Here is a 17,256-nt window from a genome sequence, read left to right on the forward strand (position 1 = left end):
ATTTTCTAGATGTTCCCCTGATAACTGCTCCAGTTGGCTGGGCTCATTTCCTGAAGTCAAGTCCAGCAATTCTTTCTTGTTGAGCCATAGATGCACTGATCAAGTTTTTCTGAACAGCCATCAAAAACTCCTCTTTGTTATCCATATCCAATTAAATAATGGTATTCCCCTATTATCACCACTGCAGCTTTTGTATTCCCCGAAATTTGCTCCAATTTTCTCCCCACCAGTTGGAAGCCTGTAGTCTAACCCTACATGGTTAATCAGCCTACAGTACTTACATGAACTGTAAACTGTAGGCTAGCTTATACTCTTAACTCAGTCCTTTCCAAAAAAGCTTTTTATTTCCTGTTCCAATGTTACTTATCTCTTCCAACCCTTTCTGCACTTTTTTCTTCTTTTCAATGGCAACTTACAGTGCCCAAATCTCAGCCAGATTATTTTAACCCTCACCTAAAGGCACTGGTGAAGCTTCCCAAGACGCGCTGGAATACAGTCGGTCCCACCTCCCCTTGAATCCGTTCCAAAGCCCCACAATCTGAAGCACCTCATCTTACACCGCTCTATTGTAGACAACTCTTTTTCTTTGTGTGTTCTCCCTCCCCAACTCTGTAGTCACTTTAAACCTGTTTTACCGCTCTGTCCGCCACAGAAAGCAGGATCTTCCAGTGGCCACACATTTTAATTCCACGTCCCATTCCCATTCTGATATGTCTATCCACGGCCTCCTCCATTGTAAAGATGAAGCCACACTCAGGTTGGAGGAACAACACCTTATATTCCGCCTGGGTAGCCTCCAATCTGATGGCATGAACATTGACTTCTCTAACTTCCGCTAATGTCCCACCTCCCCCTCATACCCCATCTGTTATTTATTTATATACACACATTCTCTTTCTCTCTCTCCTTTGTCTCCCTCTGTCCCTCTCACTATACCTCTTGCCCATCCTCTGGGCTTCCCTCCCTCCCTCTTTTCTTTCTCCCTAGGCGTCCTGTCCCATGATCCTCTCATATCCCTTTTGCCAATCACCTGTGCAGCTCTTGGCTCCATCCCTCCCCCTCCTGTCTTCTCCTATCATTTTGGATCTCCCCCTCCCCCTCCCACTTTCAAATCTCTTACTAGCTCTTCCTTCAGTTAGCCCTGACGAAGGGTCTCGGCCCGAAACGTCAACTGTACCTCTTCCTAGAGATGCTGCCTGGCCTGCTGCGTTCACCAGCAACTTTGATGTGTGTTGCCGCAACTTTTCCTGGGTTTGGCGAAAAGTTGTCTACCTGAAGTGTAACTCTGTTTCTCTTTGTAGATCAGACCTGTTGAGCATTTCCAATAGATCTAACAGCATCTGCACTTCATTTTTATGTTGGAATTCCAGCATTTGAAGCAGTTTGTTCATACTGTCTTGCTCAGTTATGGAACAGCTGCAGCCTCATGGGGATAGATGTGTCTGAATTGTGACACATCTCCTATTCCCTATTCAGTGATAAAAAAAAATACAGAGCTGACCACTTTCAGGGCAGGGGTTCCAACCTGGGGTGTACAGACCCCTTGGTTAACGGAAAGTCCATGGCATAAAAAGGTTGGGAACTCCTGTTCTAGGGGAAAGGAATGGTCATTTTATCAACAGAATAATGACGGCTTATTAAGATGCTTTTCAAATATCACAAATTTAATAAATAATTATTCAATCAGTAAAGACCACTGCTGTCCATACATCTCTGCAAGTCAACCTCAAACAATCAGGGAAATAATACTTATCTTCTAGGGACAGATTCCTTCTCAAATGCATTCCATGAGTTAACTTTTAACAGCCAACACAGAGTGAGTAGGCTCACCTGACGGCGACGCATTTGGTGCTGGGGGTGCTGGCCGCTTCTTGCTCCTTGGACTGTTAGCTGGCTGAATACCGTACCATGGGTGGCTTGGTTTGGTGACAGTCTCAGTCGACGCTACACTGGGCACTTTCTCAGACGCGTCGTTTGTCTCCTCATCGTCCACTTCGAACGGGTTTAAGGAGCGAGTCTCAACTGCTTCCCGCTGGGTGTTACTGGGTTGGGGTCGCGTTCCAGGCCGGGGTGGGGCAGGCCTCCGTTTTGGCTCAGAATTTACCAACGAGAGCCAAGGAGGGTCTTTAGGCTTGGTGTCTCCTTTCCTGTTTGAATTAAATAATGCATCAGGAACCAGGAGGCAACTGAACCTCCTTTAAAACTGAACACACTTCCTTTCAGGAGGCACATTTTTTTCATGGAACTTAATTTTAATAATTACAAGTGCAAAGTATGAGAAGCTACAGGATCAGGATGTGTCTTGTGACACAATGCAGAAGGCAGAAGTACAAACCCAAACAGATCTTAAAAATAAAATGGCCACTGCATATAGTTCTAATCCTTGTCTATAACTACTACTGTATTATGTTCAAGAATGGCTACTTCCCTTTAACTATTTGGTTCTTGAAACCACCGGCAAAATCTTAATCACTACCTTGTGACCACTTTGAACTAAAATTTGCGGATGACACAACAGTGGTTGGCCTCGTCAACGATGATGAGACGGAGTACAGAGAGGAAGTGGGGCAGCTGGCGGACTGGTGTGAGAACAACAACCCAAGTCTGAACATGGAGAAGACCAAAGAAATCTCTGTGGACTTCAGGAAAGAACAGACGAACCATCCCTCTCTGCGAATACATGGCTCCTCCATAGAGAGAGTTAAATGCATCAAGTTCCTGGGAGTTCACATCACGGATGATCTCACCCGGTCCCTCAATATCACCTCCCTGAACAAGACACAGCAGCGTCTCCACTTCCTTAGAAGATTGAGGTAAGCAAGTCTCCCCCCGCATCTTATTTGCGTTTCATAGGAGCATCCTGACAAGTTGCATCTTCATCTGGTATGGAAGCAGCCAAGCATCAGACCAGAAGTCCCTACAAAGGACCATATGAGTGGCTGAAAGGATCATAGTGGTCTCCCTACCATCCACTAGTGACATTTATCAGGAGCCTTTCGTATTATTAAGGATCCCATCCATCCATCTAGCATTCTCTGATTTTCTACCATCAGGCAGGAGACTACGATGCATAAAAACAAGAACGGTCAGGATGGGAAACAGTTTCTTCCCTCAGGACATTAGGCTTCTAAGTTCCTTGCTGCGTTGCATTCAAAGTATCACTGGTTAATTTGTTCTGTACCTTACAATATTTAACTTAATTTATGTATAATCCATTTGTAGATTTCATCCTTACTTTCGTAAGTTATTGAGCGTTATGTGTATTACAGTGTTTTACACCCTGGTTTGGAGAAACATTCTCCTGTTTAACGGTATTTGTGTATATAGTTAAATGACACTAAACTTGACTTCACTAAAATGGACTTGACTTCACTAAAATGGTGTTTTTTAGTTCTAATTGTGCTGTTGTAAAATTTGTGTTTAATTTATGCAGGCATAATGGTGTAACGTCATAACGAAGGAGGACTGAACGGTTAAGAGTCAATCTTATCTAATTAGAGGATAGTTCAATAGTCTAATATGAGCAGGATAGAGTTTGTTGTATGTACTTTCAGGCTTTTGTAACAATGGGATGGGTCAGAAGAAGAAACAGGATGGAGAAAAACAGCAGCAAATCTACGTGACGGACCCCTGTCAGCAAAATCCAGACCAATATCTCCAAAGTCTGAGGGATGTAGAGCAGCTGTAGTAAGCACTTATGAGCATAAGGTGGCATTACAGGCACAAGTCTCATTCTGGTGTGTGCCTCAAATAATGGTTAGGATGAACACAACAGTCCTGGGCTCTGAATATTTATAAAGCAAATGTTATTGAAAGGATTATTGGAAAGGACCAGTGAATTCGGATGAATATGACTAGATAAATGAGAAAAGAAAATAAGCATTGTCAAACGGGGTAGCATGCTAGCGTAATGGCTAAGATAACGCGATTATAGTACTAGCGATCACTGAGCAGGATTCAATTCCCACTGCTGTCTGTAAGGAGCTTGTACATTATCCCCATGACTGTGTTGGTTTCCTCCAAGTGCTCCAGTTTCCTCCCACATTACAAAGGACATACAAGTTAGGGTCAGTAGGTTGTACACCGGCTATGTTGGCACCAGAGGTGTGGCAACACTTGTAGGCTGCCCCAACACAATCCTTGTTGACGTGAAGCAGACAATGCACTCCATTATACGTTTTGATGCAAACGTGACAAAGAAAGTTAACACCCGAAAGGCAAGTCTAGACTCAGCTTTCAGATCCACCTTTGTCGCCTCGTATTTAGAGACTGCTTTTCATCTCAAAATCTAATTTAGAAATTGAGACATTAACAGCCTTTTTGAGAAACAGGAATTATTCTCAGGAACTGTGGAGAAGCTAATAAAGAAATATTTAAATAGAACCAGGAAATGACAGGAACATTAACACAGCAGGTAACAGAAAGTTGGTGCAAGGGGTGATTGGACATGATCAGTATGACTACATTGACAGACACTTACAATGTAAGTTCTAAGGGTGCATTTTACAACTTAGCTGAAGTTTGCGGTGGTTTTGCTAATCTAGTTGTCATTGTGTACTTGTACTTGAGAAAGTTAATGACATGACCCCAGTTCACTTGGTAGGGAAGAAGGTGTGTTTTGCCAAGAAGTGGATAGTTCTGTCAATAGCTCTTTGGGGGCAGGGCAAGGTTCTATTATCAGTTAGTATCGCAATACGAGTCAGTACATGTGAGCAGAACACCTGGGTGTTGGTGAGGAGTCTGCTGGAGCTGCAGCACCGTGAGAACGAAGAAGCTTCAGTAAATAATGTTGCTTGGGGCATGCAGCTTCAGACGGGAGATATTTACACTCCAGGTTTCCTTCACAGTGCAGACAGCAACGTGACCTTGCGGGAAAGTAGATGTCTTAAGGACGCTGTGATCCTTTGGTGGTGGGGGTCAGGGGGCAAGGAAATGGCCGAGTGTGGAGGCTCCCTTCCCATCCTGCAAGAGAAAGAGTGAGCCCTGTTCGATCCACCTGCCTGTCCTCGATATCTCCACATTCTCAGAAGGTACGTCAAAGGGGCAGAGAAATACGTGGATATCAGCTTGTGTTGCAGATATCACCCGAGATCTTTCCAGCTTCAACTAGACCTCAAAAATGAAGAGTGTTTGCAAAACTTCAATGTATAATCTGACAGAAAAGGGGGAAAATGTATTAAACACTGCAGCAAGCTGTGCATTGATCCTGTTAATGCAAATGACGAGTGCTGAGCTTCAATCTGTCCTCCAGAGCAGGGGTCCCCCATCTTTCTTTATGCCATGGACCCCTACCGTTAACCGAGAGGTCCGTGGACCCCAGGTCGGGAACCCCTGAGCCAGAGCATCATTCTTGATCATGCACCAACTGCATGTATAAAATGGCATCAGCGCCCTGCAGGGCAAGGAGATGGATGACTGAGCATGGTGGTTTCCCAAGCAGACTCTCAAAGGGGATGCATCCTCACCGAAGCTTTCACACAAGCACTAACACTTACATGGCTAGTGGTGAGGAAGGCCTCCTCAATCAGATCTTGAGTATGATCAGAATTATTACCTACACTGCTGGGGAAGTGAGACTGTTGCTTCACTTGCTTTTAAGGGTCTGGCTCTGCGGTGGGAGGTCGAGGAAGTGATGCAGTGGTATTTGTTGAGGTACATCGCAAACACTAAACACTGCTCAACAGGCTACTGCCAGGGACACACTGAGACAAATATCAGCTGGTGTTGGAGAACCATGGATGCAGTGGTCTGCCTGAAATGTACTAGTGTTCTAGGGCAGATGTTATTCATAGCCAGGGCTGCAGAATGGCCACTCTAAGGTACAGGATTATATACAGTAGTACAGCCTCACAAGACAGAAACTGCAGTGGTTTTTTTTTCCATTGATGCTTCAAACTTCTCACTTGCTGCAGGAAAGGAAGGTCATCACGTTGAGTTGTGGCAGCTATTGGAACCACTCTGGAGAACATCAGAACAGTGAGGTTACGCTGCTGCTACACAGAAGTTTGAAGCTGAGTACAGTTCCCGTCTCCACATTATAGGGAAGATGTGATTGCACTGACGAGAGCACAGAGGAGATTTCCAACAATGTTGACAGGCCTGGAAAAATGCAACTGCTAAGGAAAGTTGAGATAAGCCAGGACTGTTTTCTTTGGAGCGGAGGTAACCAAAGGACAACTGATCAGGAACGTGTAATTTTGTGTGGGCAAATAGGAAAGGGCTGTTTTCTTTAGCAGAGGAACTAAAAACTAGGAAACAGATTCAACGTCATTGCCAGAAGGATTAGTGGAAGAGGGAGAATCCCCTTAACATTTAAGATGTGCTGGTTTTGTAGTTGCAGAGCAGGACCACAGGCTCAGTGCTAGAGAATGTACCAGTTTAACTAACTCCTTCTCCACCACTGACATGATGGGCCCAAAGGTCTCCTCCTATGCTACGAATTTGTCTACGATTCTTTGTCTAACAGTCTATTGACACACAGTCTTGACTTAGAGTTGAGGTGGCATCAAATTGAAGCTGCTTATTGAGTCAAGCATCTAAGTAGAACCTGGAACATTTTCAACCAGAGAGAAAGCGGTGAAGCCCTGAGCAAGCAGCTGGCCCTCGCTCGTATCATGAGCACTACCGCTGAACGGTGTGAGTGAAAGCATCAAGTCACTGAGGAAGGCATTGCAGTGTCTATTTAACAGATAAAACCACAGCTTATACGGGGCATCACAGTAACCCACAACAGGATCCCAATGTCGTCCTGCAGAAATCCTCCTGGGGTAGGCACCCTGATGGTTTCAGACATCCTGAGCTTTCCACACATGCCTGTCCCTTGCAGAAATCCTGCTGAGAGCAGGCACCTTGAATCCTGTAAAACCCTGTGCATAGGTGGTGCTACATATACTGTACAAACATCATAAGACCACCATTCCCATCCCAGCAGCATGCTCCCACCGCCTGCAGAAATCCCACCCAGCTGCAGACTAGCCCACCCCAGCCGCATGCACTCAGTTAGCACTCTACCCGGGGGTCCCAAAGTCACATTCACTTCAAACGACTCTTCCTTATCAACCCACAGAGCGCGAGGGCGCCACGGTAGCGGAGCAGTTAACGTGACGCTTTTGGCGTCAGGGAGTTCAATTATGGCATCCTCTGTGAGGAGTCTGTACGTCCTTCCCCCCCTCCACCCCCGGAATGTGTGGGTTTCCTCCGGGTGCTCGGGTTTCCTCCCACAGCCCAAACATGTAGCGGGTAGGTCAACTGGTCTTTGTAAATTGTCCTGCGATTGGGTTAGGGTTAAATTGGGGTTGCTGGGCGGCGCGGTTCGAAGGGCTGGAGGGGCCCACTCCAAGCTGTCTTGAAACAAACAAACAAAGGCCCTGGTTAACGTACCTAGCCTCAGGAGCACACCGTTCTGTCAGGGACCGGGGCCGATCTCGGGGTTTCGGCACTGGAGTCGTTTGCTCGGTCACACCTCCTAAACAAACAGCAAAAACACTGCTGAACCTTCCACAGGAGAGTCAATGAACAATGACAGTTGTTTCTTTGACAAATACTATAAAACTCTTGTAGGCTTTTCTTTATACAGTCACCAGTGTTACATTCAATAGTACCACCTCGTGCAGGTTAGGCCTTTAGGCCTGCTGCAGCGAAGCTCTTAGGTCAGCATCACTCCTGCAAACTCAACATCTCCCAAAGTCAAGAGTTTACTGATATTATCCATAATCTAATGTGATCAGGTCTCTTATGGGTGTCAGCAGTGAATTTTCTAGGGGAACAAACTAGTTGAATCCCTCAGATGTAGTCATAGTGTGTTCCAATCTTTCAACAAGAAATATACAAAAAAATATATATTTCTGCTCATTTCCAGTCACTAAAGATCTTGTTAGGTGTAGCCACTGATATAATGGATGAAATACAATACAAGCTTCCACAAACATTAGTAAAATGATATCAAACATGAGATTCTGCAGATGCTGCAAGTCCAGAGCAACACACATACAAAATGCTGGAGGAACACAGCAGGTCAGGCAGCATCTATAGAGAGGAATAAAGAGTTTAAGTTTTGAGCAGAGACCCCTCATCAGAACTAGAATAATCTTGCTGCTTTAAATATAGTGCGAGGGATCAATGTTGTCCAGGATTGTGGATAATTCCGCCATTCTTCTTTGAAATTGAGTTATGGGATCTTTTACACTTGCCTTAGAGCACAAAGCTTCTCATCTTAAAGATTCACAAGTATTTCATCTCAAAGATAACGCCAATAGTGATAAATGGGTTTAATCTTATAGATGTTTCAAAGATTAGTTGCATGGTGATCAAAGGTTAATTAAATATTCCTGATTGTCCAAGTTGTGTATTTAATATTTCAGTAATATTTGAGCAATCTTGTAAATATGTTGATTAAGCATTCTTGTTCATTTAAGTAATTAAGGGTTTACGTGTAAAAGTATGTGAACTGCACTTGTCATCACACTGCCACATGGTAAGTACACACCTTGCTTAAGGTAAACTCAATGTTAGATTCACATTTCAGACTCCTATGACTTTCTCTGAATTAGCTTAAAGGTTTGAAGTTACAAAACTTAACAGTCCAGCATTTGGGAAGGATAAACCAAATGGGGGAAGAGAGTTGACCTTCATAACAAATTGTCACATGAACAGTGAGGAGCTGTTATGGTACAAAACGACAGGGCACTGGATCTCGACCCAAAATGTCGACTCTTTATTCCTTTCCATAGATGCTGCCTGACCTGCTGAGTTCCTCCAGTATTGTGTGTGCGTGTGTTACATGAAACAAAACTTTTTACACACCAGCCGCAGCAATAACTTGTTGAAAGTATTACGGTAACTAAAATATTAGAATGGTGTGTAATAAAGATAATGGGGATTATGTGTGATCTTAATCTTCATTGAGATTGGTGGCTGGAGCTGAGAGACCATTGTGATACCCATAGCCCCACTTTGCCACCGATAATAACAGCACTTAAATTTTAGCTGTTAGAGTAGATTTATATTATATACCATTTGCCAGCCAGTTAACTGGGGAGTACAGTACTCTATGTATTATTTCATGTGTTAGTATCACTGATCTGAAATACCCAAGACACCCAGGAATGATAACTACAAACAAATGTTTAGTTGAAAACACAGATTTTGAGATTGTGTTCTATTTAAAAATACTAAATTCTGGCATGACTTGAATATAATTATTTAATACAACAAAGTTATTTTAAGAACTTTTTATAACTATGCAAGATTGAATAGACTATTTAAGACATAGAATGGGCCCCATGGGGATCACAATAGGAGAGATTTGAGTAATACACCATGGAACAGACCAAGTACCTTAGACCTGAACTTGTGTAATGAGGCAGGCTCGTTTACAATCTAGTTGTAGGAATCATGTAAAGAAAATGACCGAATTTAAAAAGAATTCTGTGCATTGTTTGAGAATGCTGGCCAATCAGAACTTGACTAAATAAATCCAATTACAAAGGCAGTTTGACAAAGATAGATTAGGAAATTAAATTAAAGGATTACCTAACAGATTAACAAAGCCTGCATATTCCATTGCAAAAGAGAAACTCTACGGGTGAAACTGAAGGACGGTGAGGCAGAGTACAAGTCTAAATGATGCCAAGAAGAGCAAGTTCAGAAATGAGTTTTAGGAATCAGCTACAAATGATGAGAAAATGTGATAAAGGGATAAAGATCAGATTGTACATTAATTATAGAGTTGTCAAATGGTTGTTGTGATGCGTCTAGTGTGGCAGTGCAGTGGGTAGTGCTTATTGTTCTCACTTTCAGCTTCCACTGCTGCTTGCAGTCTTGTGAAAAGGGGAGCTGTATGTGTAAGTCCCTCCATGCCAAGTACACAGCCTCCCCAACAGCAAACTTTGCGTTCTGCTTCCTCGCTGGCGACACACAGAAACCGAACTCCAAACTGAATTATAGAGGGCGGGGAGGAGGTCTGGCCCCTGCACATGTAGCACACAGGCCCACCGGTGTGTGGACACGCCCTGGTGCTTGTGAACCAGATCCCCAGCTATGGTAAATAGCCCCACTGCCTCGTGGGCAGCCTCGGGAGAGACGAAGGCTACGGGAGTAAACCTATACAGCAAATCTGGAGCGGATCCCCTAAGGTAGCTGGACATCATTGAACATTCTTCCGGCAGCTCCTGCAGCCAAGCTCGTGTCAAACGCATTGCTTCATAAACTTTCCTTACACAAGTGAGGCCGAGAGGGGGATCTGGACGACTGGCCGTCCCCATACTTTCCGCCCAGGCTTGTGATGATGATCATCACCCACTGTCCTTCGAGACAGGCGGATGCCAACCACCACACGTCAGAATTATAATTGTAGAGGCATAACAAGGAAACTGTCCCTGCTGCCTATTAAGCACCGATTTTCATACTAACCCTACCCTAACTAATTATATCCTCTCCACATTCTCACCAACCACCCCACCCAAATCCACCCTCACTTGCTATTCACAAGTTATACCGTCAAGTTTAGACACATATGACATAGCAGTATAATGTGGGAAAATATAGAGTTATGCACTTCGGCAAGATGAATTGAAGAATAACAATATTTATATGCTCAGAAACAAATTATTCACACGTTCACAAGGTACATATAAGTAAAGCACTGAGGAAAAGGTATGTCGGAAAGGGATTGGAAAACAAAGTATTCAGGACTTTTGAAGTCACACTTGAATCTGAATGTTGCTCTGGTCTTCATACCTATGAAGGACCCACTGGTCAAATGGTGGAGTTCTACTAGATTGATTCATGGACTGAAGTGTTTCCTCATGAGGAGAGATTAGGGGAAACTGGCCTCCACTAGTTTAAGTTCAGAAAAAAGGAAGGTCAAGTTGAGACACGTAAGATTCGAAGAGGGATTCACAGGGCAAAAGACAAGAGTCTGTTACCTGCAGTTCAGGATTCTGGAAAGCACAATCTCAGGAGAAATATTTGAGGGTGATGATGAGAAACTGCTTCATCCAGAGGATTATAAATAATTGAGAATACACAGAATTCCAATTAAGTATATACTGCATTAAAGGCTGAGATTAATACATTTCTGGATACGAAGAAAACCAAGAGATCTGAGGCTCAAAAGCGATAAAGGACAAGATGGAGAATTATCCACAAATGCCTTGAAAAGCAGAGCAGTCTAGAAGATTCTCACGGCTTTCTCCTGCTTCTATTTCTTACCTTCAGTACTGCACAACTCCCCAAATACTGCAGTGGTGTCAAGATAGACGTTTGGGCTCTCACAAGACCTGATTCTCAAAAAAGGCGGTGCTGTTTCAAGGTGTTTCATTTAAAAGGAGTGTGTAGAAATTTCTTTAGAGAATGATGAATCTCTGGAGCTCTCTGTCCCAGGTGTTGTGGACACTATAGCTCATTAAGAACATTTAATATGGAGACAGGTTTGTTTCTGAAATATCAGGGGGATTGAGGGAGAGAGGAGTTGAGGTCTAGGGGTAGGTCAGCCACGATCACATTGAGTGACAGGGCAGGCCTGAGGGCCTGAGTGCTCTGCTCTTGCTCTCACATGCAAGTTCTTACCTGACTCAGAGGTAAAGGATGCTGTTAAGCTGCAGCCTACATGACATTGTTAAAGCAACACTCAGTGACCCTTCAACAGAAACTATGAAGTAACAGCATTCTGAAAGTGAAGCAGACTTTATGGGATAGTCATAATCATACTTTATTGATGAATGGTGTTACTCTGTTCCTGTGCTTTATAGAAACAGTGATTCGACTTTTTGCTCCACAAATGCTCTGGCGACTGTTTCTAGCACCTTCTATTTTAAGTTTTAGGTTTTTCAGTATCTCTACTTTCTTTGGTTCAAAGACAAGTTTGAACCTTGTCCTAAATATATAAACAAGGATTACTGCCTGTCTAACCCCCTCAGGTGGAGATCCCACAACTCCAACCCCAAAGAGTAGGGGAGCTTTCCTTGACATCTTGATTCAAAACCTGCTCCTCACCAATCATTAAATGAACAGTTTGAATGGCCCTTTTAATGTGTAATTCCGTCATAGGTATATCCGTTATTTTGGGATTTATATTATCTTAGCAACTACATATTACAAATATTCCAGTGAAACTCCTGAGATTGTAAACTCATGTCACAGAACTACAATTTTAAAATGATTTAATGTAGTTAGAATATAATTTTCTTCTCTAAAGTTTAATAATACTAAGAGATCTAAAATAAATATTTTCAGAACAGATTTTTAAAAGTTGGTCACACAGAGAAAAGTAATCTGTCCTACAAAACTGAGTGTTGATTACAGATTGTTCACTTCTCTGGCTTTGACTCTGAGATCCCTGTTGGTTTTGAAATGCTGAATCACCCAGGGAAGATTACCAAGGTTGCTTCAAGCACTTTGTTCTAGTTGGAGGTCAGGTGTCTTCTGAGTTCCATTCCATATAAGGCCTTGCCTCCAGCCGCATATTTCTTTCTGTTCATAACCTCATTCCATGAAACAAATTGCCAGCTCATTAACGACAGGATCACACAATGACCGCCTGAGTAGCCCAGATGCAGCAGCTTCATCACCCACGTAGAAAGCCAATGTCTTTCCAAGACATAAACCTTCGTTGCACTGAAATGTCTCACAGACTCAGAATACAGAAACACGAGACATTTTGCAGATGCTGGAAGTTCAAAGCAACAAAATGCTGGAGGAACTCAGCAAGTCAGGCAGCACCTATGGAAATGAATAAACAGTTGACGTTTCGGGCAAGGCCATTCTTTGGGACTCGCAATACAGAAAGCAGTCAGTGGCTGTACTAGCTGTGACATTGGTGAACACCACTTACCTGCACCCTTTAGTATTCATCCTTTACGATTCCTATATTGTACCATTTAAATGTATTTGTTGTCTCTTTAATAACCGCAGAAGGAAGATGTTATACAGAAACATTCCTTCTAGCCTCCTTTATTCTATAGATAAACTGCAATCCAATGGTAATTTGACAATTACCACAAACCACCTTTCCTCATTTACCCTCTTCAAACCGCACAGAAAACCATTTACACATCATTTAACCTTCGTTTCACTGGAAAAAAGTTGCACATTTTCATCTTATTCCAGCACAAACCACCAATTCCTGAAGCAATTTCTAGTATGTATAGTTTACTAGTCCAAAATATGAGATGAGCATAACCAAATCAGGCCCTTCTGCCCATCTGGTCTAATGCAGTCACGTTTCAGACAGCCTCTCTCCTGAAGAAAAGTCTCGGCCCAAAATGTCAACTGTTCACTCCTTTCCATAGATGCTGCCTGACCTGCTGAGTTCCTCCATTTGGGTGGGTGGGTGGGTGTGTGTGTGTGTCTGTCTGAGTGAGTGTGTGTCTGTGTGTGTGTCACTTCCCTCCTTACCCCATTTCATCTTCAGGTTACCGTTTAATTTATTTCATCATCATCTATTTACAGAAACTGCATCCATTGTTATTGGAGTGGCTGAGGCAAACTCACAACACTGCAAAAAGAAATTTTCCTGTAATTCCGTTCGAATTTCCCAACAAACTTACGATTTCTAATCTGATCTCGAGTGAAAAAAGTTTTTCCTGTGTCACTGTCTTACATTTTTAAAAACCTCAGTTTACAGATTGAATGTTTTTGTCCAACACTTCCTTATAGGAACTATGACTTGGGTCTGGTATACTTTGTTTTCACTGGCATGACCTGCCTTTGATGCGTGAGAAAATCTTTGTAAGCACAGTTTACAGAAGTGAATTACTGACCTACAGTAACACAACTTGGAGCAGGAATAGATCCCATGACTCTTCCATTTCTGCCATTCATCAAGGCTGATCTTTTAGCTTAGCAGCAGTCTCCAGCACCATCACTACAAAGAACAGGCCCTTCGGCCCACAATGTTGAGCCAGCCTTATAACCTACTCTAAGATCAAAATAATCCTTCCCTCCTACATAGCCCCCCATTTTTCTGTCATCCATGGCTTAAGAGTTTCTTAAGTGTTTCTAATGTATCTGCCTCTACCACCACTGATGGGAGGACTTTCTGCACACCTACCACTGTCCAAAAAAAATCTTAGCCTCTGACATCCCCCCTTATACTTTCCGCCAATGAAAATTAAGTCCGCCTTATATTATCCATTACCACCTTTGTAAAGAGTGTCTGGCTGTCCACTGGATATATACCTCTTATCATCTTCTACATTTCTATCATGGCAGCTCTCAGCCTCTGATCAGTTCCTGCACTCAAGTCATACTCAGAAATACAGTGAATGAGTTCAGTGTCTGAACCTCTATCGCATCCTGGAGCAGAGAGTTTCAAAGATTCATTTCTGAATGAAGAACCTCCTCAACTCAGTTCTAAGCAGCCTAGTCTATATTCTTCAGTCATCAGAATCAGAATCAGGTTTGTTATCACGGCATGTGTGTCGTGAAATTTGTTCACGCAGGTTCCTTACTTCCTTAGCTTCCTCAGCCAGGAGAAAGCATCTCTGCATCTGGCTTGTCTTAAAGTCTTTTAAGAACTGTATGTTTAAAGAAGGTTCTTCTCAACTTTGAAGATATTCCCTGTCTAGTCCATCTGTCCTCACACACAAAAAAAACCCCACCACCTTGGAAGAAGTCAGCTGTGATATTAACTGACTACCTGAGGAAGTGAAGGAGCTAAAGTCTGATTGTATCCCATCTCTCCTTTGTGCTTGATACTCCTGCTAACAAAAAATAATCAATCTCATTTTTTTCAAATATGGAATTGTTCTCAAACCTCAACAACTTTTTGAAGAGTGCCCAATTTCCATTACCTACCACAGCCCCTGATTAACCTAGTTCTAATAACATGCCTTCTTCCCCCACTAAGGAAATAATTTCTCATCATCTATTCTATCAATTCCAACAAGTTTTTCCAGACATATCAATTACGTTAAATACTACTGGGCTGAAAGCCAACCTCCCAGGAGATAAAAATGAAAAATCATTTACCCTCTAAGTTTATTCTGTCATTTACAATGACATAATCAGCCAAGCACCAGATTGTATTATAAAGCCATTATCCTTTGGTTTATACAGCCTTAATATCTAATTTAGAGTAAATTAACTGGGTATTGATTGCTGTGTAGAAGAAACACTTTCTAATTTCAGTCCTAAATGGCTTGACTCTAATCTTCAGACTAATACCCCTGATTGTTAACCCTCTAAACCCGAGGTTCCCAGCTTTTTTATGCCATGGACCAATATCATTAAGGGGTCCGTGGACCCCAGACTGGTAACCCCTGCTCTACACAATTGAAACAGGTTTCCTTACCTGCTCCTTTAATAACACTCACGTATCTTTGCTAACAGGGTGGCGAGGACTGCTCAGTGCTAAAGGTATGGTCTAACCTGCATTCTGTACAACACAACTCCCCTTCAGAAACAAACACATTTTTAAAAGTTGATTTTGTATCTGTCCATTAAGTTTTCAGTGATTTCTGGACTGCACCCCAAGTTCACTTCACTCGTCCACAGTTCTCAGCTTTTCATCGTGTAGAAAGCAGTCTGATCCATCTCAGATATCTTTGCATTTTCCCCTACAAAAAAAAAAGCACCTGCCATAGCTTCCACATTTCCTGTCCACCTTCCCCTTTCATGGTAATTACGATGCACCTAATGCATCAACAGCAAGGTCCACTGGAGTAACTATATAACTTACAGAACTACTAAAAAGCCAAATAAATCTTTAATAACGCTTTAGAAAAAAAATGATAGTTACATCATTAACATAAGATATTTGGCAGATGCTGGAAACCTTGAGAAACACACACTAAACACTGGAGAAACTCAGCAAGTCAGGCAGCATCTATAGAGAGGAATAAACAGTTGTTTCTGGCCAAGACCTTTCATCAAGACTGCATCATGTCAACTTGGTGTGAGCCAGGTTCTCCAATACCTTCTAACCAACTCCCTGTCCAAGCCAATAGACTGCTTCCAATTTGTGCAAAAGTATGTTTATTCTATGGAATCATGCTGAATGATTTCTAAAAATCCAGATAAATAATATCTATAGAAACTCCCTTATCCACTTTGTGACTGAAGTGTTCAACTATGTAAAGTTAGACATATTTGCCCCTAACAAATCTTCAGCACTTCGCTTTAATTTAATTGCTCAGTCATTGTGCCACTATTAACAGATTCCACTAAGTTTATAACTATGCACTAGATAGCTAATGATCTAGTTAAATTACTAGTTCCTAGTTATTAATAACGAGCATATTAATTCAACAGCTCTTCTACATTAGCCATGAACATTACCAATAGCCTGTCCTAGTCAATGTCACAGCCAAGAAAGCTCACCAACGCCTGAGGAGACTAAAGAATTCAGCAGATCTCCTTCAACTCATGCCAGTTTTTATTGATACACCATATCTGATGGGAGAGGAGAGAAGGGAGAATGTCTGGGTGGGTGGGGTCTTTGGTTATGCTGGCTGCATGACTGAAGCGGTGAGAATTTTAGACGGAGTCAATAGGGGAGAGGCCAGTTCCTGTGATGTGCTCAGCTGTGTCCACAACTCTGCAGTTTCTTGCATTGTTGCCATACCAAACTATTATGCATCCAGACCGCTTCAGTCATGCAGCCAGCATAACCAAAGACCCCATCCACCCAGACATTCTCCCGTCTCTCCTCTCCCATCAGACAGAAGATTCAAAAGCCTGAAAGCATGTACCACCAGGTTCAAGGACAACTTCTATCCCACTGTTATCAAACTCTTGAATGGAGCTCTTGTACAATAATACGGACTCTTGGTCTCACAAATGATCTCTCTATGATCTTGCTTATTTTGGTTTACCTGCACTGCACTTTTTCAGTAGATTTCACACTAATTCTGTTTTGCTATTGTTTTCCTCCAGGAGGACCACAATCTTGTAGGGTTTGGAGGCTTGTGTGCCTCAGTGACCCTGGAGAGCTATGGTGGCTGGAGTCAGGGCTTAATGCTTTGGCTCTTGATAGGGTCACCCATGCCAAACAAGGCAAGCGGTTGAGGCCAGACTAAGAGTGGTCTAGCGGTCCTCCAGGTTCAGGGGCTCCAGCTCAGGGCTAGCAACCCTGAGTGGTAAAACAAAATTGTTACAGAAACAGCAATGAAGATTCCTTCTACATCTGAGTGTGATGGTATTGCTGAGTCTCAATCTGGGACTTACATGCTGACAGTAGTGAAAACTGAGAGGAGGCTACTGACGTGATGAAGGAAGCCCTGAACATCACCAGAGATGGAGGACCTTTTTTCTCTG

General features: G+C 42.8%; 1 protein-coding gene across 2 annotated transcripts in view; it reads right to left on the reverse strand.

Moving 5' to 3' along the window:
- micall1a (MICAL-like 1a) overlaps positions 1-17,256 on the reverse strand; it is a 97,688-nt gene that overhangs the window by 18,901 nt on the left and 61,531 nt on the right. For both annotated transcript variants that reach the window (XM_072271811.1, XM_072271812.1), the window contains exons 7-8: positions 7,381-7,465; positions 1,831-2,147 (exon numbers count right to left, since the gene is read on the reverse strand). In XM_072271811.1, the coding sequence (XP_072127912.1) occupies positions 1,831-2,147; positions 7,381-7,465 (402 nt within the window). The remainder of the gene's footprint in view (positions 1-1,830; positions 2,148-7,380; positions 7,466-17,256) is intronic.

The sequence above is a fragment of the Mobula birostris genome, chromosome 11 (genome assembly GCF_030028105.1).
Source record: "Mobula birostris isolate sMobBir1 chromosome 11, sMobBir1.hap1, whole genome shotgun sequence".
In the NCBI taxonomy this organism is placed as follows: Eukaryota; Metazoa; Chordata; class Chondrichthyes; order Myliobatiformes; family Myliobatidae; genus Mobula; species Mobula birostris.